General features: G+C 67.3%; 2 protein-coding genes and 1 pseudogene across 5 annotated transcripts; 2 read left to right on the top strand and 1 right to left on the bottom strand.

The window, feature by feature from the left end:
- Window positions 1–29: 29 nt before the first annotated feature.
- On the bottom strand, window positions 30–2,557 carry RARRES2 (retinoic acid receptor responder 2). Its single transcript, XM_058831528.1, has 5 exons — window positions 2,313–2,557; window positions 1,185–1,286; window positions 480–584; window positions 264–377; window positions 30–166 (listed from the first exon to the last, which is right to left on the bottom strand). Exons 1-4 carry the CDS (start codon window positions 2,484–2,486, stop codon window positions 264–266), a joined length of 495 nt encoding a protein of 164 aa, XP_058687511.1. The 5' UTR covers window positions 2,487–2,557; the 3' UTR covers window positions 30–166.
- Window positions 2,558–5,739: 3,182 nt separating this feature from the next.
- Window positions 5,740–11,170, top strand: LOC131575703 (zinc finger protein 135-like; annotated as a pseudogene).
- A 2,062-nt stretch (window positions 11,171–13,232) lies between these two features.
- Window positions 13,233–17,688, top strand: LOC131576585 (zinc finger protein 316-like). 4 transcript variants are annotated; one of them, XM_058833464.1, is made up of 5 exons: window positions 13,241–13,273; window positions 13,483–13,639; window positions 15,335–15,430; window positions 15,625–16,341; window positions 16,600–17,688. In XM_058833464.1, exons 1-5 carry the CDS (start codon window positions 13,265–13,267, stop codon window positions 16,695–16,697), a joined length of 1,077 nt encoding a protein of 358 aa, XP_058689447.1. In that variant the 5' UTR covers window positions 13,241–13,264; the 3' UTR covers window positions 16,698–17,688. The 4 variants fall into 4 exon arrangements, with proteins under 4 accessions (XP_058689446.1, XP_058689447.1, XP_058689445.1 ...); XM_058833463.1 differs by having other exon boundaries at window positions 13,233–13,273; window positions 13,498–13,639; window positions 15,625–17,688; XM_058833462.1 differs by having other exon boundaries at window positions 15,628–17,688.
- Window positions 17,689–21,283: the final 3,595 nt, after the last annotated feature.

Raw genomic sequence — 21,283 nt, 5'->3', positions numbered from 1 at the left:
GCGATGGCGCGGGAATGAGAGCCCTGAGAGCGGAGCCAGGGCTGCGTTTACTGCGGAGCGGGGACAGCCGGGGGCGGGGGACACGTCCGGGACCCTCCTTGGTCACACGGTGCCGGGGGGTGACGAGCGGGGGGGGCCGTGGCAGCGTCCATCGGTGCCGTGGTGCCTGGGAAGGGGACACGGAGCGGGGGCTGTGATGGGATCCCCCTGTCCCCATCCCGGGCTGTCCCCAGGGCTGTCCCCAGGGGTGTCCCTGTACCCACCTAGGCTGGCAGCCCCCGGGAGAAGGCGAACATTCCGGGCAGGTACGGCGTGTCCCCGCCTTTCCCGGCCTCCTCCACCGCCCGGCACTCGGCTTCGTCCCGCTGCCGGATCTCCTGCGGGCACAGCAGGGGCTGGCACCGGCTGGGGACACCGGGGGGACACCGGGGGACACTGGGACACCGGGGGGACACCGGGGGACACTGGGGGCACCTCACCTTGACCGCCAGGTGGTGGCTGGGGCCGCAGTTGTGGTACTTGTCCAGCACCTTGGGGACGTCACCGGTGTCGAACTTGTAGCAGGCCAGGCAGGTCGGCTTCCGCTGGGGACACGGTGGCATGTCACCTCTGGGACCCCTGGGGACCCTCTGGCACCAACCAGCGTCCCCTGTGCCCCACGCCAGCACCGCAGCAGCATGGGGGGGGGCAGGGGTCTGCGGAGACTGAGGGGCTGTGTGACCCCTGGGATGGGCCCAGGGGAGAGGGGACACCCCAGGATATGCCCCAAGGGAGAGGGGACACCCAGGGATGGGCCCCAGGGGAGAGGGGACACCCCAGGGATGGGCCCAGGGGAGAGGGGACACCCAGGGATGGCCCCAAGGGAGAGGGGACACCCCAGGGATGGACCCCAGGGGAGAGGGGACACCCAGGGATGGCCCCAAGGGAGAGGGAACACCCAGGGATGGCCCCAGGGGAGAGGGGACACCCAGGGATGGCCCCAGGAGAGAGGGGACACCGAGGGGTGGACCCCAGGGGAGAGGGGACACCCAGGGATATGTCCCAAGGGAGAGGGACAGCTTGGCATGTGTCCTGAGGGAGGGGGCAAGGCTCCAGGATGTGCCCAAGGGAGATGGGAGCAGCCTGGGATGTGTCCCGGGGGAGGAGGGACGCCCCCAGGGCTCGGGCCGAGGGTCCCCCCTCACCCGGCTCTCCAGCACCCGGCAGTGCCGCTGCGGCGCTCGCTTCCGACACGCCGTCTGTGCCAGCCCCACGCGCAGCTGCACGAACGTCCCCGAAGGGTCCTCCTGTGGGAACGGGGGTGACGGGCCCTGGACTCCCCCGGAGGGATCCCCACCTCCGGAGGGACTCCCAAACCCCACAGATTGCCAGGGAAATACAGCCCCTGCGACACCCCAAACCCCAGGAGTGACCCCAAATCCTGGGGGAGACCCTGAACCCCACAGACACCAACCCCTGAGAGGGACCCCAAAGCTCCCACAGGAGCCCCAGGTGCCAGGAGGGACCCTGAACCCCGGGAGGGACCCTGAACCCCGGGAGAGACCCTGAACCCCGGGAGGAATCCTGAACCCCGAGAGGGATCCTGAACCCCGAGAGGGATCCTGAACCCCGGGAGAGACCCTGAACATTGGAGAGCCTCAGGTAAATCCATCCCGGGAATGCCCCCGGGGTGGCTCCGAGATGGGCAAGTGGCCCAGGGTGGGGGTCCCTGAAGCCCTGGCTCTTCCCAGACACGGGACAGTGTCCAGGGGCACCCCGGGATGGACCCGGGGCACCGGGATCAGCTCGGATCCGTTAATGAATAACCGAGCTCAGCCCGGCCAGCAGCGCCGATCCCGGGGCACCCCCGGACACCCCGGCACCCAGCGCCCGCCCGTTCCCTCTGGGACACCCCAACCCCCTCCTCAACCCTCTCTCTGTTCCTTCTGGGACCCCCCAATTCCCGTGGTGGTCCCAGATCCTGAACCCCGAATCCCGAACCCTGTTGCTCCCGTGCTCGATGGCCCCGTTCACCACCCGCCCCCCGCGGGACACCCCCCGTGACCCCCTCGCTGCTCTGGTGGCCACCCCAAAGCCCAAATCCCTGCGCCGGTGTCCGGGGCTGCTCAGCCCCTCGGGGACCCCTCCCACCGCCGCCCCCTCCCCATTCCCTCCGGGACACCGCCGCCCCCTCCCCGAGCCCCTCCCCATTCCCGTGGCCGAGCCGGATCCCGGTGCGGGATTCCGGTGTCGGATCCCCGTGCCCGTTCCCGGTGCCGGATCCCGGTGTCCGTTCCCGGTGCCGGATCCCGGTGCCGGATCCCGTTACTCACCCTCTCGATGACCCCGTCCACCTCCCGCTCCTTGAAGAGGAAGTGCACGTTGCTGCGCCCGTGGAAATATTCCAGCACATCCCGGACCACGCGCCGCTGCAGCGGGGACTGGCCCGCGGCCACCGCGGCCACCGCCAGGGCCAGCGGCAGCCACAGGGACACCGGGAGCCTCATCCCGCCGGGAACGGCCTCAGGGAGCCGCGGGCCGCTGGCGTCGGGCTGGCATGAGCCGATTTCCTGGGATCTGCCCCCAAATCCGCCCCCGGGACGGCCCCGCGGGTGACCCCCCCCACCCCGCGGGGCCGGGAGGAGGGGCTGGGATAATGGGATAGTGGGATAGTGGGATAATGGGATGGGATAATGGGATGGGATAATGGGATAATGGGATAATGGATGGGATTAGGGAGAGACCCTGGGAATGACGTCGGGGGCTCCAGGGAGCCACATCGTGCCTCGGGAGCAGCTCCCAGGGACCGCTCCTGACCCCCGGGAACGGGCTCCGGTCCTCTGGGAACAAACTGCAGCCCCCGGGAACGGCTCCTGAGTACCGGGAACGGGCTCCTGAGTACCGGCAATGGGCTCCTGCCCCCGGGAACGGGCTCCTGCCCCCGGGAACGGGCTCCTGCTCCCGGCAATGGCTCCTGAGTACCGGGAATGGGCTCCTGCCCCCGGGAACGGGCTCCTGAGTACCGGGAACGGGTTCCTGCCCCCGGCAATGGCTCCTGACCCCGAGAACGGTTCCTGAGTACCGGGAATGGGCTCCTGCTCCCGGGAACAACCTCCTGTCCCCCAGGGATGGCTTCGTGTCCCGCTGGGAATGGCATCCTATCCCCGGGAACGGCTCCTGTCCCCCGGGAACGGCTCCGGGCCCCGGGAAGCAGATCCTGCCCCGGGAACGGGCTCCGGAGCCTGGAACAGCCTCCTGCTCGTCCCGGCTCCGCTCGCCCCGGGTGTCCCCTCCCGGGAGCACGGGGAGGAGGAGGAGGGGGTGATGAAGGACGGGGGATGGGGGGGGGGGGCGACATCCGGAGGTGTGGGGGACACTGGGGGGACACGGGGGGCGCGGGTGGCACGGGGATGCACTGGGAGGTTACTGGGAGGCACTGGGGCTGTACTGGGGGACATTGGGGGACACTGGGGGACACGGGGAGGACACGGGGGGACACTGGGGTGGCACTAGGGGACACTGGGTGACACTGGGGTGACACTGGGGTGACACTGGGGTGACACTGGGTGACACTGGGTGGCACGGGGTGACACTGGGGTGACACTGGGTGACACTGGGTGACGCTCGGGTGACACTGGATGACACTGGGGTGACACTGGGGTGACACTGGGTGACACTGGGTGGCACGGGGTGACACTGGGGTGACACTGGGTGACACTGGGTGACGCTCGGGTGACACTGGGTGACACTGGGGTGACACTGGGTGGCACTGGGGTGACACTGGGGTGACACTGGGTGGCACTGGGGTAACACTGGGTGGCACTGGGTGACACTGGGGTGACACTGGGTGGCACTGGGGTGACACTGGGGTGACACTGGGTGGCACTGGGGTAACACTGGGTGGCACTGGGTGACACTGGGGTGACACTGGGTGGCACTGGGGTAACACTGGCTGGCACTGGGTGGCACTGGGTGACACTGGGGTGACACTGGGTGACACTGGGTGACACTGGGGTGACACAGGGGTGACACTGGGTGACACTGGGGTGACACTGGGTGACACTGGGTGGCACTGGGGTGACACTGGGTGACACTGGGGTGACACTGGGTGACACTGGGTGGCACTGGGTGACACTGGGGTGACACTGGGGTGACACTGGGTGACACTGGGAGGCACTGGGGTAACACTGGGTGGCACTGGGTGGCACTGGGTGACATTGGCAGGCTGGGGTCTCTCCGGCCCCGCCCATCCCCTCGCGCATGCGCTGTTTCGGCCCCGCCCCCCGACCCGGAACGGGGCGCGGCGGCCGCTGACACCATTGCGTCACCGGCGCGCTGACGTCACCGTGCGCGTGACGTCATCGCGTCGCGGGGCCGCGGCCGCCCGTGAGTTTCCCGGGGAGGGTCCTCGGGGGTCGCGGTCACGTGACCGGGGCACCGGGGGGTCCGGGGGCACCGGGAGCGGGGGCTCGGCGGGGCTGGCGGTGCCGGCGGCGGTCAGGGGGTGTTTGGGGGTTCCCGGTGTGTGTGGGGGTGTCAGGAGCTGTTGGAGTCTCCGGGGGGCGCCGGTGGCAGCGGCGGGGCCGGGGCCTCCCCTGGAGAGCGGGGGCGCACGGGGGTCCCTGCGAACCCCCCCGAGGTGCGGCCGGGCCCGAGGAGAGCCGGGATCCCCCCCGAGCCCCCCGGGATGCGGCCCCCTGGCTCCGGGGCTGCTCCCGGCTATCGGGGCTGTTCCCGGTCCCCGGGGCTGTTCCCGGGGCTATTCCCGGGGCTATTCCCGGTCCCCGGGACTGTTCCCGGGGCTATTCCCGGGGCTGTTCCCGGTCCCCAGGGCTATTCCCGGGGCTGTTCCCGGTCCCCGGGGCTATTCCCGGGGCTATTCCCGGTCCCCGGGGCTGTTCCCGGGGCTATTCCCGGTCCCCGGGGCTATTCCCGGGGCTATTCCCGGGGCTATTCCCGGTCCCCGGGGCTGTTCCCGGGGCTATTCCCGGGGCTATTCCCGGTCCCTGGGGCTGTTCCCGGGGCTATTCCCGGGGCTGTTCCCGGGGCTATTCCCGGGGCTGTTCCCGGTCCCCAGGGCTATTCCCGGGGCTATTCCCGGGGCTATTCCCGGTCCCCAGGGCTATTCCCGGGGCTGTTCCCGGGGCTATTCCCGGGGCTATTCCCGGTCCCCGGGGCTATTCCCGGGGCTATTCCCGGTCCCCGGGGCTGTTCCCGGGGCTATTCCCGGGGCTGTTCCCGGGGCTATTCCCGGGGCTATCCCCAGGGCTGTTCCCGGTCCCCAGGGCTGTTCCCGGGGCTTTTCCTGGGGCTATTCCCGGGGCTGTTCCCGGGGCTGTCCCCGGGGCTGTTCCCGGTCCCCAGGGCTGTTCCCGGGGCTGTTCCCGGGGCTGTCCCCGGGGCTGTTCCCGGTCCCCGGGGCTGTTCCCGGGGCTGTTCCCGGTTCCCGGGGCTGTTCCCGGGGCTATTCCCGGTCCCCAGGGCTGTTCCCGGTTCCCGGGGCTGTTCCCGGGGCTGTTCCCGGTTCCCGGGGCTGTTCCCGGGGCTATTCCCGGCTGATGCGGTGATTCCATGCCGCGGCTCCTCCCGAGCCCCAGGGCTATTCCCGACTGTCAAGGCGAGGCTGTGCCGGGGCTGTTCCCTGTTCCCGGGGCTACTCCCGGCTATCGGGGCTGTTCCCGGGGCTGTTCCCGGTTCCCGGTGCTGTTCCCGGGGCTGTTCCCGGCTCCCGGTGCTGTTCCCGGTTCCCGGTTCCGTTCCCGGCAGGACAAGCCGCTGCCGTCCCGGGGCCATTCCCGGCTCGCTGCCGCCGCTCCCGGTCTCTCCCATCCGCTCCAATCCCGTCCCGAACTACAGCTCCCAGCGCTCCCCGGTTCTCGCCGTTCCCGGCCGGATCCGGCCCCGCTCGGCGCCTTCCGCACCCCAAATTCCGGGGGGAGGAGGAGGAGGCCGGGGGGGCCGAGGCCGCCGGAGCCGCTCCGGGACTGCCGCGCTTCTCCGGCCCGCTTCCCGTTCCCGTTCCCGTTCCCTCTCCCGTTCCCTCTCCCGCTCCCGCTCCCGTTCCCGCTCTCATCCCGCCTCTCCCGCTCTCCCAGGACCCCGCCGCGGCCATTTGAGGGACTCGGTGGCGGAAGAAGACCGGGAAAAGGCCGGGGAAGAGCCGGGGAGCGGCTGGAGAAGAGCCCTCGCAGAGACCGGGAAGGGCCGGGAGGGGCCCGGGGGGAGCGATGTCCGCGGGGGGCGCGCCGCAGGTACGGGGGGGATCCCGGGGGGGATCCCCGCTCCTCCGCCACTCCCGCACATCTGGGGGGACTCCTGGGGGGATTCCGGGGCTGGGGGCTTTGCCGATGGTTTTTCCCGTAATCCCGGGAGCCCCCCAAGAGTTTTTCCGGGAATTCGGAGCGTTGGGAAGTCCCGGAGCGCGGGGGGGGCCCCACTCCGGGCCCCACCCCCGGTTCTGCCTCCACCGGGCTCCGGGGCTTTGGGGTCACGGGAGGAATCCGGGAGGGCTCGGGGGACTTGTGGGGTGCAGAGTCCCCGGAAAAGCGGGACCAGCTCCTCAGGAGCGGCTTTGGGGCGTGGGCAGCAGGACCGGGGGTACAGGGACCTCTTTGGGGGTCAGGGATCGGGTTTGGGGAGCAGGGATCCTGTTTGGGGATCTGCTGGGGATTTTGTTTGGGGGGGTGGGGATGTGGTTTGGGGTCAGGGATCTGGTTTGGGGGAACAAGGATAAATGGATCCTGTTTGGGGATCTGCTGGGGATTTTGTTTGGAGGGGTGGGGGTGTGCTTTGGGGTCAGGGATCTGGTTTAGGGAACAAGGATCCTGTTTGGGGATCTGCTGGGGATTTTGTTTGGAGGGGTGGGGGTGTGCTTTGGGGGTCAGGGATCTGGTTTGGGGAGCAGGGATGTGGGCTCCGTCCTGGAGCAAAGAACCCAGACCTCATATTTGGGATGCAGGAACAGGGGCACGATCCCTGTCCTTGGCCCGTGGCCAAACCCAGGGAAAGGTCCCCAAACGTCCCAAAATGGCCCCAAAATGCCGCTGAGCCGCTGCCCCCTCCCCAGCCCGCCCACGCCCTGGATCTGCTCCCGTATTCCCGGCTGAGCCCGGCGCCGCGGGCCGGATCCCAGCTGGATGCCGTCGGCGCCGAGATCCCGTCGGATCCCTGCACAGGTGAGCGGGGCCGGCGGGGAATTTTCCACACAGCTCGGTGCATTTTTGTGGGAACTTTGAAGCAGGATGATGAAAGTGTCCTGGGGATTCCCGGGGATGGGAGAGGCTGCGGGAGGAACCCAGAGCCCAGCGGTGGCTCCGTCCCCCCTCGCCCGCAGCCTGGATTCTGGGGAGCGGCTCCATCCCAGCTGTGCCGGTGGCAGAGTGTCCCTGACCCCGCTCTGCCGTGTCCCCGGTCCCCAGGGTACCGCTTCTTTAAGCCGGGGGGTTTGTTCGGGATGAAGCCGCCGGAGGAGCCGTTCGGAGCCGCGCGGACGGGCCCGGAGGATTCCAAGGCTCTGGGCAGCCCCTGCGCCGGTGAGTGTGGATCTGTGGGAATGGGGGAGCAGTGGGATCGGGGCTCAGGGGGAAACACAGCCTGGGATGGTTTGGGGGCATTCTGGGCCACTTTAGGACTTTGGGGCCGGTTGGGGGCTGTTCTGAGCCAGTTTGGAGCAGTTTGAAGACCTTTTCCAGCCATTTTGGGCCAGTTTCAGCCATTTTGGAGCCGTTCTGGGCCAGTTCCCAGCCGTTTATGACCAATACATGGTAACCCTGGGCCAGTTGGTGGCCATTGCGGGCCAGTTTTGCGAGCCAGTTTTGGCCATTTCAGACCGGTTTTTGCCATTCTGAGCCAGTTGGGACCATTTTGGACCCGAGTGTCACAAACTGAGGGGTTGGGGGCCCTTCGGGGTGTCCCAGGTCCCCACGGTTCGGTGGTGAGGGGCCCACAAGGAAGGAGGGGGCCGGGCCCGGGTCCCCTCCGCTCGGGACAGGCCGGAATTCCCCGGGAGCCGGGATAACACCGGGATCTCTCCGGTGCAGTGGAGCCTGGGCGGGTGAGCAAGGTGGAACCCGAGGAGAAGCCCGGGATCGGCGCCGGCTCCCTGGAGCTGTTTCCGGCCGCGGGCGGCAGCTCCGGCCGCTGGTTCCCCGGCGGGCAGCGCGGCCCCGAGCCCCCCCGGGACCCCCCGGCTCCCCGCGCCGGCTGCTGGGGGGCCCAGGGGGGCGTCCCCGGCCCCTTCCGCTGCGCCCAGTGCGGGAAGGGCTTCCGGCAGAAGCAGAGCCTGGTGACGCACGAGCGCATCCACACCGGGGAGAAGCCGTTCCGCTGCGGGGACTGCGGGAAGAGCTTCAGCCAGCGGCCCAACCTGCTGACGCACCGGCGCGTGCACACGGGCGAGCGGCCCTTCCCCTGCGCCCAGTGCGGCAAGAGCTTCTCGCAGAAGGCCAACCTGCTGGCGCACCAGCGCATCCACGGCGCCCACCCCGACGAGGGCAAGGCGCGGGCGCGGGCGCCGGCGCGGGGCTGCCCCGAGGACGCGCCCTTCGTGTGCCCCGAGTGCGGGAAGAGCTTCCGGCAGAAGCCCAACCTCATCACGCACCGGCGCATCCACACGGGCGAGCGGCCCTTCTCCTGCTTCCTGTGCGGCCGCAGCTTCAACCAGAAAACCAACCTGGTGACGCACTACCGGGTGCACACAGGTGAGCGGCCCTTCGCCTGCGCCCAGTGCGGCAAGCGCTTCACCCAGAAAACCAACCTGGTCACGCACCAGAGCACCCACACCGACCTGCGCCCCTTCCCCTGCGCCCAGTGCCACAAGTGCTTCAAGGACAAGGTGTCCCTCAAGGCCCACCAGAAGACGCACATCCCCCGCCAGCGCCGCTGCCCCGCGCGCGGCCCGGCCCCCGCCGCGCCCTTCGGGGCCGCGCCCGCCCTGCTGCCCCCCGCGCCCGCCCCGCAGGACCCCGCTCCCTTCGCCCCGCTCCCGCCCGCCCCGAAGCTCCCCGAGGGCGCCGAGCTGTTCCCCAGCCCCGAGAAGGGCTTCCCGCCCCCGCCCCCGGGCGAGCCCCCCTTCCCCTGCGCCCACTGCGGCGACGGCTTCTGCCCCAAGGTGCCCCTGCTGCGGCCCCCCGAGGCGCCCTCCGCGCCCTTCGCCCCCGCCCCGCCCCTCCTGGGGCCCCTGGGGGCGCAGCCGGGGCCGGGGGATGCCGCGGCCCCCCCGGAGAAGCCCTTCATCTGCAACCAGTGCGGGAACAGCTTCGGGCTCTGGCTCGCCCTCGTCGCCCACCAGAAGAGCCACGCGGGGCACAAGCCGTGCCCCGGCGCCCCCCCCCCCGGAGCCGGGCGCCGAGCAGCCCCCCGGGTCCCCCCCGGCGCGGGCGGGCGAGGGCCGGCCCTGGCCGTGCCCCGAGTGCGGCCGGGGCCTGGCGCAGTGCGAGCGGCCGCCGCGGCACGGGCACGGCGCCGGCGGGCGCGGCCCCTTCCGCTGCGACACCTGCGGCAAGCGCTTCAGCCTCAAAACCAACCTGGCCACCCACCAGCGCATCCACACAGGTGAGCGGCCCTTCACCTGCGGCGTCTGTGGCCGCCGCTTCAACCAGAAGGGCAACCTGGTGACGCACTACCGGGTGCACACGGGCGAGCGCCCCTTCGCCTGCGCCCAGTGCGGGAAGCGCTTCGCGCAGAAGCCCAACCTGCTGGCACACCAGAAGACGCACCTGGGCCGCCAGCCCTTCACCTGCCTCGAGTGCCCCAAGCGCTTCAAGAGCAAACTGTCCCTGCGGGTGCACCAGCGCGTGCACACCGGGACCCCCGGCCCGGCCCCCGGCGCCCTGGACCCCGCCGGGAGCCCCTTCCCCTGCGCGCTCTGCGGGGAGGCCTGCGCCGAGCACGGGGGGCTCCGGCCGGGCCACGGCGGCGGCGAGCGGCCACACGGCTGCGGAGAGCAGCTGCACGGCTGTGCCAAGTGTCCCCACGGCTGCGCCGAGCGGCCCCACGCTTGTGCCGAGCGGCCCCACGGCTGCGCCGAGCGGCTCCACACCTGCGCCGAGCAGCGCCGCAGCTGCGCCGAGCATCCGCACCCCTGTGGCGAGCATCCGCACCCCTGCGGCGAGCATCCGCACCCGTGCACCGAGCATCCGCACCCCTGCACCGAGCATCCTCACCCCTGCACCGAGCATCCTCACGCCTGCGGGGAGAGACCCCATGCCTGCGGGCAGCCGCCCCCCTGCGCTGAATGTCCCAACCCCTGCGAGCAGCCCCACGCCTGCAGCAAGCGGCCCCACGCGTGCGCCGAGCATCCTCACACCTGTGCCGAGCATCCTCACCCCTGCGAGCGGCCCCACCCCTGCGAGCGGCCCCACGGCTGCGCCGAGCAGCCCCACGCGTGCCCCGAGTGTCCCCACGCGTGCCCCGAGTGTCCCCACGCGTGTGCCGAGTGTCCCCACGGCTGCGCCGAGCGGCCCCACGCGTGCGCCGAGTGCGGGAAGCGCTTTCGGCAGAAGGTGAACCTGGCCGTGCACCTGCGGACGCACACCGGGGAGCGGCCGTTCCGCTGCGCCGACTGCGGCAAGGGCTTCAGCCAGAAGGCTCACCTGCTGCGGCACCGCCGCACCCACGGCGCCGGCCTGGCCCCGGCCTGCGCCGCCGGGGACCCGCTGCCCAAGGGCCCCGAGCCCCCCGCGCTGCTGCTGCCGCCCTGTTCCCGCGGGGCGCCCCCGGCGCGCCCCGACAGCCCCTCGGGCGCCGCCGACATCCTCCTGCAGCTGATGCAGGACGAGCCCCCGCCCGGCCCCGCCGCCGCCCCGGCCCCGGTGCCACCCTGCAAGTGCCCCGGGGCGGGCCCGAGCCCCCGGGCACCGGGGCTGCCCCCGCCGTGCTGCTGCGCCGCCTGCCTGGCCCCCCGCCCCCCCGAGCCCCCCCGAGGGCAGCTCTGGGCCAAGGCCGGGGGCTGCGCTCGAGCCTTTGAGGAGAAGCGAGTGCCGGGAGCGCCGGAGCGGGAGTGCGGCGAGGAGAAACCCGCCCCGTGTCCTGGCTGTCTGTGAGACCCCCGCTCCGGGACCCCCGCTCCGGGACCCCCGCTCCGAGACCCCCGCCCTGCCTGCCCCGGCTGCCCGTGACCCCCACACTGAAAACCCCACCGGGACCCCCGGCAGGGGCCGGGCCTCGGCTCCTGCGCCCACCCACAGTGAACCTGGAGGAGGACGGAGGTGAGGGGACAGAGCCCAGGGGACAGAGCCCAGGGGACACCGCCAGCCAGATTCAGCACTGGGACTCGGAGGAGCCTCCAGCAGGGAGTGGGGACAGCAGAGCCAGGACACGTTCCTGGCCTGGGAAGACACCAAAGGGCCGGCGGAGACAGCGCTGGAGCCGGATCTGCCGCCTTGGCTCCAGCCACACACACCAGGAGAGCTGGACACGGTGGAGTTGCATTCACTGCAGCCAGACTTGGGACGAGAGGGGCCCTCAGGGGCTCCCTCTGCTTCCAGAAGCTTCCACGCTGTTCCGGACTGGGTGGCATTCCTTAAGGACACGGTTGGGATGGGGGCTGCGGGCTGACCTGGGGTGCCCAGTGCGGCTCCGTGGGGAGGAGCGGGGAGCGCACTGGGGAAACAGCCGGGAAAAGGGCCTGGAAAAGGGCCTGGAAAAGGGCCTGGGAGGGCTCAGCTCCGCTCCAGAAAGGCCCCGGAGACGCCTCCGGTGCCGGGGGGATGGGGGGGCCGCTTGTGCTTCTGCTTGCTCTGGATAACTGCGCGCTTTGGGACTCAATACTCTGGATTTGGGATGGGTGGTGCCGGGGTGGCCGCTGGAGCCGGCGTTGGAGCCGCGCTGCCGGGGGCTGTGGGAGGTTCCGGCGGCACGGAGGGCACGGGGGGCTTTGCTGGGCTTTGCGTGGCGGCTCCGGGTCCCCCCGGTGTGCCAGAGCCGGGGAGCCGTGCTCTCGGACCGAGCTTCGGCCGCAGACACCGCCGGGAGCTGCCATCACTTCATCCCCGAGCGAATGGGATCCTCTGACGGGAGCGACACCGGGACAGCCACCCCTGGAGCCCTGGCTGGGCAGGGGTCCCGCCCCAGCTCCCCTCCCGCAGCTCTGCTCTCTGCAATTCTATTTTTTGAGGTTATTTAAATAAAAGCTTCTGATGGCTCTGGGGCTCCCGCTGCTGTCTGGGATGGGGCGGGGGGGGCCCAGGGGTCTCTCCGGAGCCTCAATCCTGGCCTGAACCCCGGGAAGGGCTCTGACCCCTGGGCTGTGGCCAAGGGGCCGCCAGGACAGTGCCAGTGCCAGGACAGTGCCAGTGCCAGGACAGTGCCAGTGCCAGGACAGTACCAGGACAATACCAGGACAGTGCCAGTGCCAGGACAGTGTCAGGACAGTGCTGGTGCCAGGACAGTGCCAGTGCCAGTGCCGGTGGCAGTGCCAGGACAGTGCCGGTGCTGGTGCCGGTGCCGGTGCATTCCATCTGGGCTCTGTGACCACCAGACCACAGCTGGACACCAGGTGAGAGCTCAGGATTGGGGTGGCCACCAGGCCGACCCCGTGGTCACTGTCACACCCACGAGGGTGGCACCAAGGCCCCCGGTGCTCCCTGGGGACAGACTGGGGGGGGTCTCACACTGGGGGCACCGGCTGAGACACGGACACCCCCTGCCCTGGCTGGGGACAGCCGGTGCCACCCCGGGCGGGTTCTGGGAGGTTTGGGCACAGGGGCTGCAGGACAGGCCCGGGGGGCTCCGGGGGTCCCTGGCCTGGGGTGGGCACGCGGTGCGGGACCCTGTGGTGTGAAACCCACCGGTGTGGGACCCTCCGGTGTGAGAGAGACCCTCCGGTCTGAGACCCACCGGTGTGGGACCCTCCGGTGTGAGAGAGACCCTCCGGTGTGAGACCCACCGGTGTGGGACCCTCCGGTGTGAGAGAGACCTTCCGGTGTGAGACCCTCCGGTGTGAGAGAGACCCTCCGGTGCGGGACCCTCCGGTGCGGGGCTCCCAGAGCCCCGGAGCCACCAGGCCGGTTCCTGGGGCTGGGGGGAGCCTTGGGCGGGGGCCGTGTCCCCGAGGAGCCCCGTTCGGGGGGCGGGTGGCGCTGCCGGGGTGGCGGAGCGGGGCCGGATCCCGGTGTCCCCAGCAGCCGGTTCCGGTTCGTTCCGGTGCTCTGCCCCCCCGGCGGTGCCCCCCCATTGCCCGGTATCCCCAGCAGCCGGTTCCGGTTCGTTCCGGTGCTCTGCCCCCCCGGCGGTGCCGCCCCCCAGTCCGGCCCCTTCCGCCGCCGCCATCGGGCCCCGCCCGGCCATGCAGCGGGTGAGGCCGGGCCGGGCCCGGGGCTCGGGGGGCGGCGGAGGGGCGGAGGGGCCGGGCCCTGCCCGGGGGTCCCTGCGGAGGGGAGGGGGCGTTGGGCGGGATGAGCCCGGGGGTCCCGTCCTGGGGAGCCCAGCGAGGGCCGGGGGGGCCGCCCCCCCTGAGCCCCGCGCTGTCCCTGCCGGGGGCCGCCCCCCGAGGTGACATTCCAGGAGGTGACATTCCAGGAGGTGACATTCCAGGAGGTGACATTCGAGGACGTGGCCGTGTATTTCTCCCCCGAGGAGTGGGCGCAGCTGGCGCCCTGGCAGCGGGCTCTGCACCGACAGGTCATGTGCGACAACTACGACCTGGTGGCCAGCCTGAGGGGTGAGGGTCGGGGGCGTGGGGCTGGGGTGACATGGGCAGGGGTGACATGAGCAGGGTGTGACATGGGCAGGGTGTGACATGGACAGGGGTGACATGAGCAGGGTGTGACATGGACAAGGTGTGACATGGGCAGGGTGTGACATGGACAGGGTGTGACATGGGCAGGGGTGACATGGGCAGGGTGTGACATGGACAGGGTGTGACATGGACAGGGTGTGACATGGGGCTGGGGTGCCATGGGCTGGGGTGACATGAACAGGGTGTGACATGGGCAGGGTGTGACATGGGGCAGGGGTGCCATGGGGCTGGGGTGACATGGGCAGGGTGTGACATGGGCAGGGGTGACATGAGCAGGGTGTGACATGGGCAGGGTGTGACATGGGCAGGGTGTGACATGGGCAGGGTGTGACATGGACAGGGGTGACATGGGCAGGGTGTATGTATTTGACATGAGCAAGGTGTGACATGGGCAGGGTGTGACATGGACAGGGTGTGACATGGGCAGGGTGTGACATGGGGCTGGGGTGCCATGGGCAGGGTGTGACATGGACAGGGTGTGACATGGCAGGGTGTGACATGGGGCTGGGGTGCCATGGGCAGGGTGTGACATGGACAGGGTGTGACATGGACAAGGGTGACATGGGCAGGGTGTGACATGGACAGGGTGTGACATGGACAGGGTGTGACATGGGGCTGGGGTGCCATGGGGCTGGGGTGACATGAACAGGGTGTGACATGGGCAGGGTGTGACATGGGGCAGGGGTGCCATGGGCTGGGGTGACATGGGCAGGGTGTGACATGGGCAGGGGTGACATGAGCAGGGTGTGACATGGGCAGGGTGTGACATGGGCAGGGTGTGACATGGACAGGGTGTGACATGGACAGGGTGTGACATGGGCAGGGTGTGACATGGGCAGGGTGTGACATGGACAGGGTGTGACATGGACAGGGGTGACATGGGCAGGGTGTGACATGGGCAGGGTGTGACATGGACAGGGGTGACATGGACAGGGGTGCCATGGGCAGGGTGTGACATGGGCAGGGTGTGACATGGGGCAGGGTGCCATGGGCAGGGTGTGACATGGGCAGGGTGTGACATGGGCAGGGGTGACATGGACAGGGGTGCCATGGGCAGGGGTGACATGAACAGGGTGTGACATGGGGCTGGGGTGACATGGGCAGGGTGTGACATGGGCAGGGTGTGACATGAGCAGGGTGTGACATGGGCAGGGTGTGACATGGGGCTGGGGTGCCATGGGGCTGGGGTGACATGGGCAGGGTGTGACATGGGCAGGGTGTGACATGAGCAGGGTGTGACATGGGCAGGGTGTGACATGGGCAGGGTGTGACATGGACAGGGTGTGACATGGGGCAGGGTGCCATGGGCAGGGGTGACATGGGCAGGGGTGCCATGGGGCTGGGGTGACATGGGCAGGGTGTGACATGGGGCTGGGGGTACCATGGGGCTGAAGTTGAAGGCTGAGCCGGGGGTCCGTAGGCCGAGCCGGGGGTCTGCAGCCCGATTGCCCCACGGAGCTCACCCCCATCTCTCTGTGTGTCCCGGGGTGAGGAAGTGGCTCCGGTTGCCCCGGGCCGCTGTCCCCAGCTCAGCCCCCGGCCTGGTGACGATTCCCTGGGAGCCGTGATGCTCCCCAGGCGTTGTGGGGGACACTGAGGGTCCTCTCTCCCACACAGACCCCAACTCCAAGTTCAGCCACGTGAAGGAGGAGTCACACGGGGGGGTTCCCTGCGCTGGGGGGCACAGCGGAGCTCCCGACACCATTGACAGGGGTGAGTGACCGGGGACACCCCGTGGGGACACCCCGTGGGGCTGGGGGCTCGCTGTGGGACGAGGGGCTGGCCCTGGCCAGAGTCCCTGTCCTGCACCCCTGGCCGGGGCTGGGGGTCCCCCCGCGGTGTCACGGGGGCGGTCGCGGCACCGGCGGTGGCTCCGGGACCGTGGCCCGGTGACGCTCCGTTCCCAGCAGGTGCCTGGAGCGGGCGTGACAGCAAGGATGACACCGGGGGACGCTGGGACCCGCGGGCCGATGTCCCCCGCTCCTGCCGGCGTGCCACCGAGCCGGGGGGCTGTGCCAGGGCCCGGCCCCGGCGGCCGCCGGCGGTGTCGGGGCTCCTCATGTGCGGGCCGAGCTGCGGGGCCGGTGCCGCGCTCCGGGCGCCCCCGGGCCGGCCGTACCTGTGCGGTACCTGCGGCAAAACCTTCCGGCACCGCCGCAGCCTCCTGGCTCACAAGAAGCTGCGGGGAGGGGCCCGGGCCCGGCACGACTGTCCCGACTGCGGCCGCTCCTTCTGCCTGCGCGGGGACCTCCTGCGGCACCGGGACGTGCACCGGGCGCGGCCCCCGCTCCGCCGCCACCGGCGCTTCCCGGGCGCGGCGGGGCCGAGCGAGGAGCGGCCGTTCGAGTGCGGGCGCTGCGGGCGCCGCTTCAGCTGGAGGGAGAGCCTGGAGCTTCACCTGCGGGGCCACGGCCGCCCCCAGCGCGCCCACCCGTGCCCCGAGTGCGGGCGAGTGTTCCCGCACCGCGGGCACCTGTGGCTGCACCGCCGGGCGCACTCGGCACTGCGGCCCTTCCCCTGCCCCCGCTGCGGCCGCGCCTTCGCCTCCCGGGCCAACCTCAGCAGCCACCGCAGAACGCGCCGGCACTGCCGGGCCCGCGGGCAGGGACCCCCGGGGGACAGGGGCAGGGACAAGGACAGGGACCCCCCAGGGGACAGGGACCCTCCAGGGGACAGGGACCCCCCAGGAGACAGGGACCCCCGAGGGGACAGGGACCCCCCAGGGGACAGGGACAGGGACAAGGACAGGGACCCCCGAGGGGACAGGGACAAGGACAGGGACCCCCGAGGGGACAGGGACCCCCCAGGGGACAGGGATAGGGACCCCCCAGTGGACAGGGATCCCCACAGGGACAGAGACCCCCGAGGGGACGGGGACAGAGACCCCCCAGGGGACAGGCACCTCAGCAGGGATAGGGCCGTGCTTGGGGACAGGGACCCCCGAGGGGACAGGGACCTCCCGGCGGGTGACCAGCAGTAGCCGAGGTACCGTCCCGGTGCTCCGGTGGATGTGACCTCGCTCCTGGGACCCCGGGACTCCTCCGTGTCCCTTCAGAGCTGGGGACCCCCCGGGATGTGTCTCCGTGTTCCCTTTGGCTCTTAAAGCGTCTGCGATGTTCCCCCGGGTCCCTCCGGAGCGTGCGAAATCCCTCCGGGACGCTCCTCCATGTGCCTTTCCCACCTCGGAAAACCTCTCCAGGACAATTCTCCGTGTCCCTTTGGACCTTGGAATGTCCCCCAGCGCTCCCAGACCCAGGGAAATCCCTCTGGGACGGTTCTCCGTGATTTTCTCCGTGAGAAAATCCCCCAGGGATGTTTCCCTGTGTCCACTGTGACCCCGAGGTATCTTCGGACCTTGGAAAATCCCCCAGGGATGTTTCTCCGTGTTCTCTTCAGACACTGAAGTGCCTTTGGATCCTGGAATGTCCCTCCAGGCGTTTCCCAGTCCCTGCCAGTCCCACCGGGGCCCTGCCCCGTGCTCGTGTTTAAACTCAGACCTTTATTTATTTATTTTTTTTCTATGTAATTTATCATTCTTTTTTATTATTTCTGTTTTGTTTTGTTCAAGTTATTCCAGTTGTTCGCTTCTGCTTCCTGCTCCATTCTGTTCTCCCTATTCCATTCAATTCTATTTATTTCTATCCTATTTAATCTCTTTAATTAGGAGGGGGGGCTGTGAGGGTTCGATTTTCTCGGAGCCTGAGGGAGTTGCAGCCTGTCAGCGGCTGATCTGTTCCCGAGGAGGAGTTTGTGGGAGTTCTCTCGCTCAGGGACGATCTTTGTAAACAATTTTGCACTCTGAAAACAGCCCCGGAACTGCCGGCAGTGTGGTTCTCTCCGGTCCCACCGGTGGGGCCGGGGGTGCCGATCCCTTCCTGTGGAACCCGGAACGTAAAACCCCAGAAAAACCCCAGAAAAACCCCAAAGGTCACAAAATAAAACCCCTGTTCCTAAGAGCGCGTTCCGGTGAGGGGAGGGAGGGAGGGAGGGAGGGAGGGAGGGAGGGAGGGAGGGAGGGAGGGAGGGAGGGAGGGAGGGAGGGAGGGAGGGAGGGAGGGAGGGAGGGAGGGAGGGAGGGAGGGAGGGAGGGAGGGAGGGAGGGAGGGAGGGAGGGAGGGAGGAGACTCCTCTGGGCTCTTTGTGGTGGTTGAAGCACGGCAGGGCTCTTGTGACAGCAGGAGCCACCACGTGGCCCCTCAGTGTCCCCTCAGTGTCCCCAATGTCCCCTCAGTGTCCCCTCAGTGTCCCCTCAGTGTCCCCTCAGTGTCCCATCAATGTCCCCCTCCCCAAACAAACAAACAGCAAAATCGGAGTTAATGAAGAACTGATTAAAAATGCAAATGAGTCTGGGCGGGGCCCGGGGGGTTCCGCACAGCTGGGGGGCCCCCGAGCCACTCCCAGTTTATCCCAGTTCATCCCAGTTTGTCCCAGTGCTCGTGGCCCAGCCCCAGACGGGAGTTTGGAGCTCTGGGAATGTCCCGCGGGCGGGCGGTGGCGCGGGGCAGGGGACAGATGGTGACATTCCCTGGGGAATGGGGACACTGTCCCCACTCGCGCTCAGCTGCCGGGGGGCCGGGACGTGCTGGGGACACCGGGACACGGCGGAACCCGGGAATCGCCGAGCTGGGAAAAGCCCCCGATGTCCCCGGGTCACCCCGAGGCCACCGCCGACTGTCCCCAGGCGCCACATCCACATCCACGCGGGTTTTAAATCCCCACGGGCGGCTCTTCCCGGGCGGAGCGTTCCCCAAACCTTCCCCGACCGCTCCCGAATGTCCCGCCGGTGCCACCCGGGGCTGTGTCACCGTGTCACCCCGTGCCCCCCCGGCGGTGCCACCCCCGCGGTGCCGGTGCCGTGTTTGGGATGTCCCGGTTCCGCGTGGACGGGACAGGGCGGGGGACCCTCGGTGTCCCTCTGGGGGCGGCCCCGGCCCTTGGCGCTCCCCACTCCAATAACCCGGAAAATTCCCCAGTTTCCCTTTCCTCTCTCTTTTTTTGTTTTCCAGATAAAACCACGATGCCGGGAGACATTCCCCGGTTAAATTCCTGCGGTGAGACCGGAGCCGGGAGTGCGCGGCGGGGCTGAGATGTCTCCAAGGACTCGGATTTGTGATCTCCGGGAGTTCCACCCTGGAGCTCCGGAGGGAGGGAGGGAGGGGATGGATGGGGCTCATCCCGGGATCCTCCAGCGGGGCTCCAAGGACATTTCCCCCCTTTCCCCACATCCTCCTGCCCCCAGGGCAGCGTTCCCAAGGGAAACCCAGCTGTGAGGACACAGCGGGAATAAAGCTCCGGAACAGCCGGGAGGCCTCAGGAAAAGGGAATTCCGCTCCCTTGGAGCTCAGGGGTTTGACTCTTCCCCATTTCTGGTGACACTTCTGGCGCCTGGGTGGGACCTGCTCCTGGATTTCCATGGATCCCAGGGATCGCGGGACCTCGAGGGGATTTTGGGGGAAGCTGCGATCCCAGGGCTGCAGGAAACGGGAGCAGGGCCCTGGGAAGAGCAGGGTCCTTCCCCGGAGGGGCTGAAGGGGCAGCAAAAACCTCCCGGGTTTAGAGATCCCAAAGGCTCCGGGTCCCTCTGGGAGCTCCTGCAGGGGAGAGGGTTTGGAATGTCCCACAAGGGAGAGGGTTTGGAATGTCCCACATGGAAATGGGTCTGGAATGTCACACTTGGGAGAGGGTTTGGAATGTCAAATTTGGGAATGGGTTTGGAATGTCAAATTTGGGAATGGGTTTGGAATGTCCCACATGGGAGAGGGATTGGAATGTCCCATTTGGGAGCAGGTTTGGAATGTCCCATTTTGGGGTCCCACATGGGAGCAGGTCTGGAATGCCACATTTGGGAATGGGTTTGGAATGTCACATTTGGGAGCAGGTTTGGAATGTCCCATTTGGGAATGGGTTCGGAATGTCCCATTTGGGAACGGGTTTAGAATGTCACGTTTGGGAATGGGTTGGGAATGTCACATCTGGGAATGGGTTTGGAATGTCACATTTGGGAGCAGGTTTGGAATGTCCCATTTGGGAATGGGTTTGGAATGTCCCATTTGGGAATGGGTTTGGAATGTCACATTTGGGAACAGGTTTGGAATGTCCCATTTGGGAATGGGTTTGGAATGTCCCATTTGGGAATGGGTTTGGAATGTCCCATTTGGGAATGGGTTTAGAATGTCACGTTTGGGAATGGGTTGGGAATGTCACATTTGGGAATGGGTTTGGAATGTCCCATTTGGGAGGAGGTTTGGAATGTCCCATTTGGGAATGGGTTTGGAATGTCCCATTTTGGGGTCCCACGTGGGAGCAGGTCTGGAATGCCACATTTGGGAATGGGTTTGGAATGTCCCATTTGGGAATGGGTTTGGAATGTCACATTTGGGAATGGGTTTGGAATGTCACGTTTGGGAATGGGTTTGGAATGTCCCATTTGGGAATGGGTTGGGAATGTCACATTTGGGAATGGGTTGGGAATGTCACATTTGGGAATGGGTTTGGAATGTCCCATTTGGGAATGGGTTTGGAATGTCACATTTGGGAATGGGTTTGGAATGTCCCATTTGGGAATGGGTTGGGAATGTCACATTTGGGAATGGGTTGGGAATGTCACATTTGGGAATCCCACATGGGAGAGGGTCTGGGATGCCACACGGTTTAAATGGGAAGGGGGTCATGGAGTGAAAAGGGGGATTCTGGGGAGAATCCCCCTGGAAGCTTTGGGGGACGCTGGGGCAGGATCCTCTCCCGGGAACAGCGGGAGGAGCTCTGGAATAATCGGTGCCTGAATTTGGGAAAGGGGACGTTGGAAAAGGGGGGGTCCCAGGCCAGGAGCCCCCGAACCCCTCTGGGAACCCTCGGGGCTCTGGGGGGGAGGGGAAGAGTCCCCAGGTGGGGGCTCAGCTCAGCTCAGCCCCCCTGGAATGGCCGGGGAAGGAAAAGGTGAATTTGTGCCGGACACAGGAGGAACTGGGAATTCCTGCAGAGCCAAACTGGGCTGTGGGTGCGGCAGGGAGGTGTCCCGATTGAACAGGAATTGGGACAGACATTGCCTTTGAAATGGGAACACCCCGGGGGACACGGGAAATTCGGGGTCTGCCTCAAACCCCCCGGCTGGGGAGAGAGACCTTCGGAAAATTGGGTGCTCAAGGACCTTTCTGGGATGGGGAAATACAAATCCCAATACCTGAATCAGAAGTCACCCAGGAAAAGATTTTTATGTTTAAATGAAATTAAACATACGGATAAAAAACAAAACAAAACAAAACAAAACAAAACAAAACAAAACAAAACAAAACAAAACAAAACAAAACAGAACAGAACAGAATAGAATAGAATAAAATAAAATAAAATAAAATAAAATAAAATAAAATAAAATAAAATAAAATAAAATAAAATAAAATAAAATAAAATAAAATAAAATACCAAGATAAATTAATAAAAACCCCATAAAATTATAAAATTAATATTATAAAAATAAAAAAACAAGATAAATGAAATTAAACAAACAGGGGATGGAGGCCAAACCCCCCTGGCGAGGTCCTGGCTGATCAAAGGAGCCCAAACTGGCGA

Source organism: Poecile atricapillus, chromosome 2, assembly GCF_030490865.1.
Source record: "Poecile atricapillus isolate bPoeAtr1 chromosome 2, bPoeAtr1.hap1, whole genome shotgun sequence".
NCBI lineage: Eukaryota > Metazoa > Chordata > Aves > Passeriformes > Paridae > Poecile > Poecile atricapillus.
The sequence above is the reverse complement of the archived record's forward strand: the minus strand, read 5'-3'. Positions and strand labels throughout refer to the sequence as shown.

Coding starts and splice junctions, on each gene's coding strand:
- LOC131576585 (XM_058833461.1), top strand. Junction 13,640..15,334: donor CCTGGTGGCCAGCCTGAGGG/GTGAGGGTCGGG, acceptor TCTCCCACACAG/ACCCCAACTCCAAGTTCAGC. Junction 15,431..15,624: donor TCCCGACACCATTGACAGGG/GTGAGTGACCGG, acceptor CTCCGTTCCCAG/CAGGTGCCTGGAGCGGGCGT.
- RARRES2 (XM_058831528.1), bottom strand. CDS start 2,486: ATGAGGCTCCCGGTGTCCCTGTGGCTGCCGCTGGCCCTGGCGGTGGCC. Junction 1,287..2,312: donor TGGACGGGGTCATCGAGAGG/GTGAGTAACGGG, acceptor CCGTTCCCACAG/GAGGACCCTTCGGGGACGTT. Junction 585..1,184: donor GCCGGGTGCTGGAGAGCCGG/GTGAGGGGGGAC, acceptor CCGTGTCCCCAG/CGGAAGCCGACCTGCCTGGC.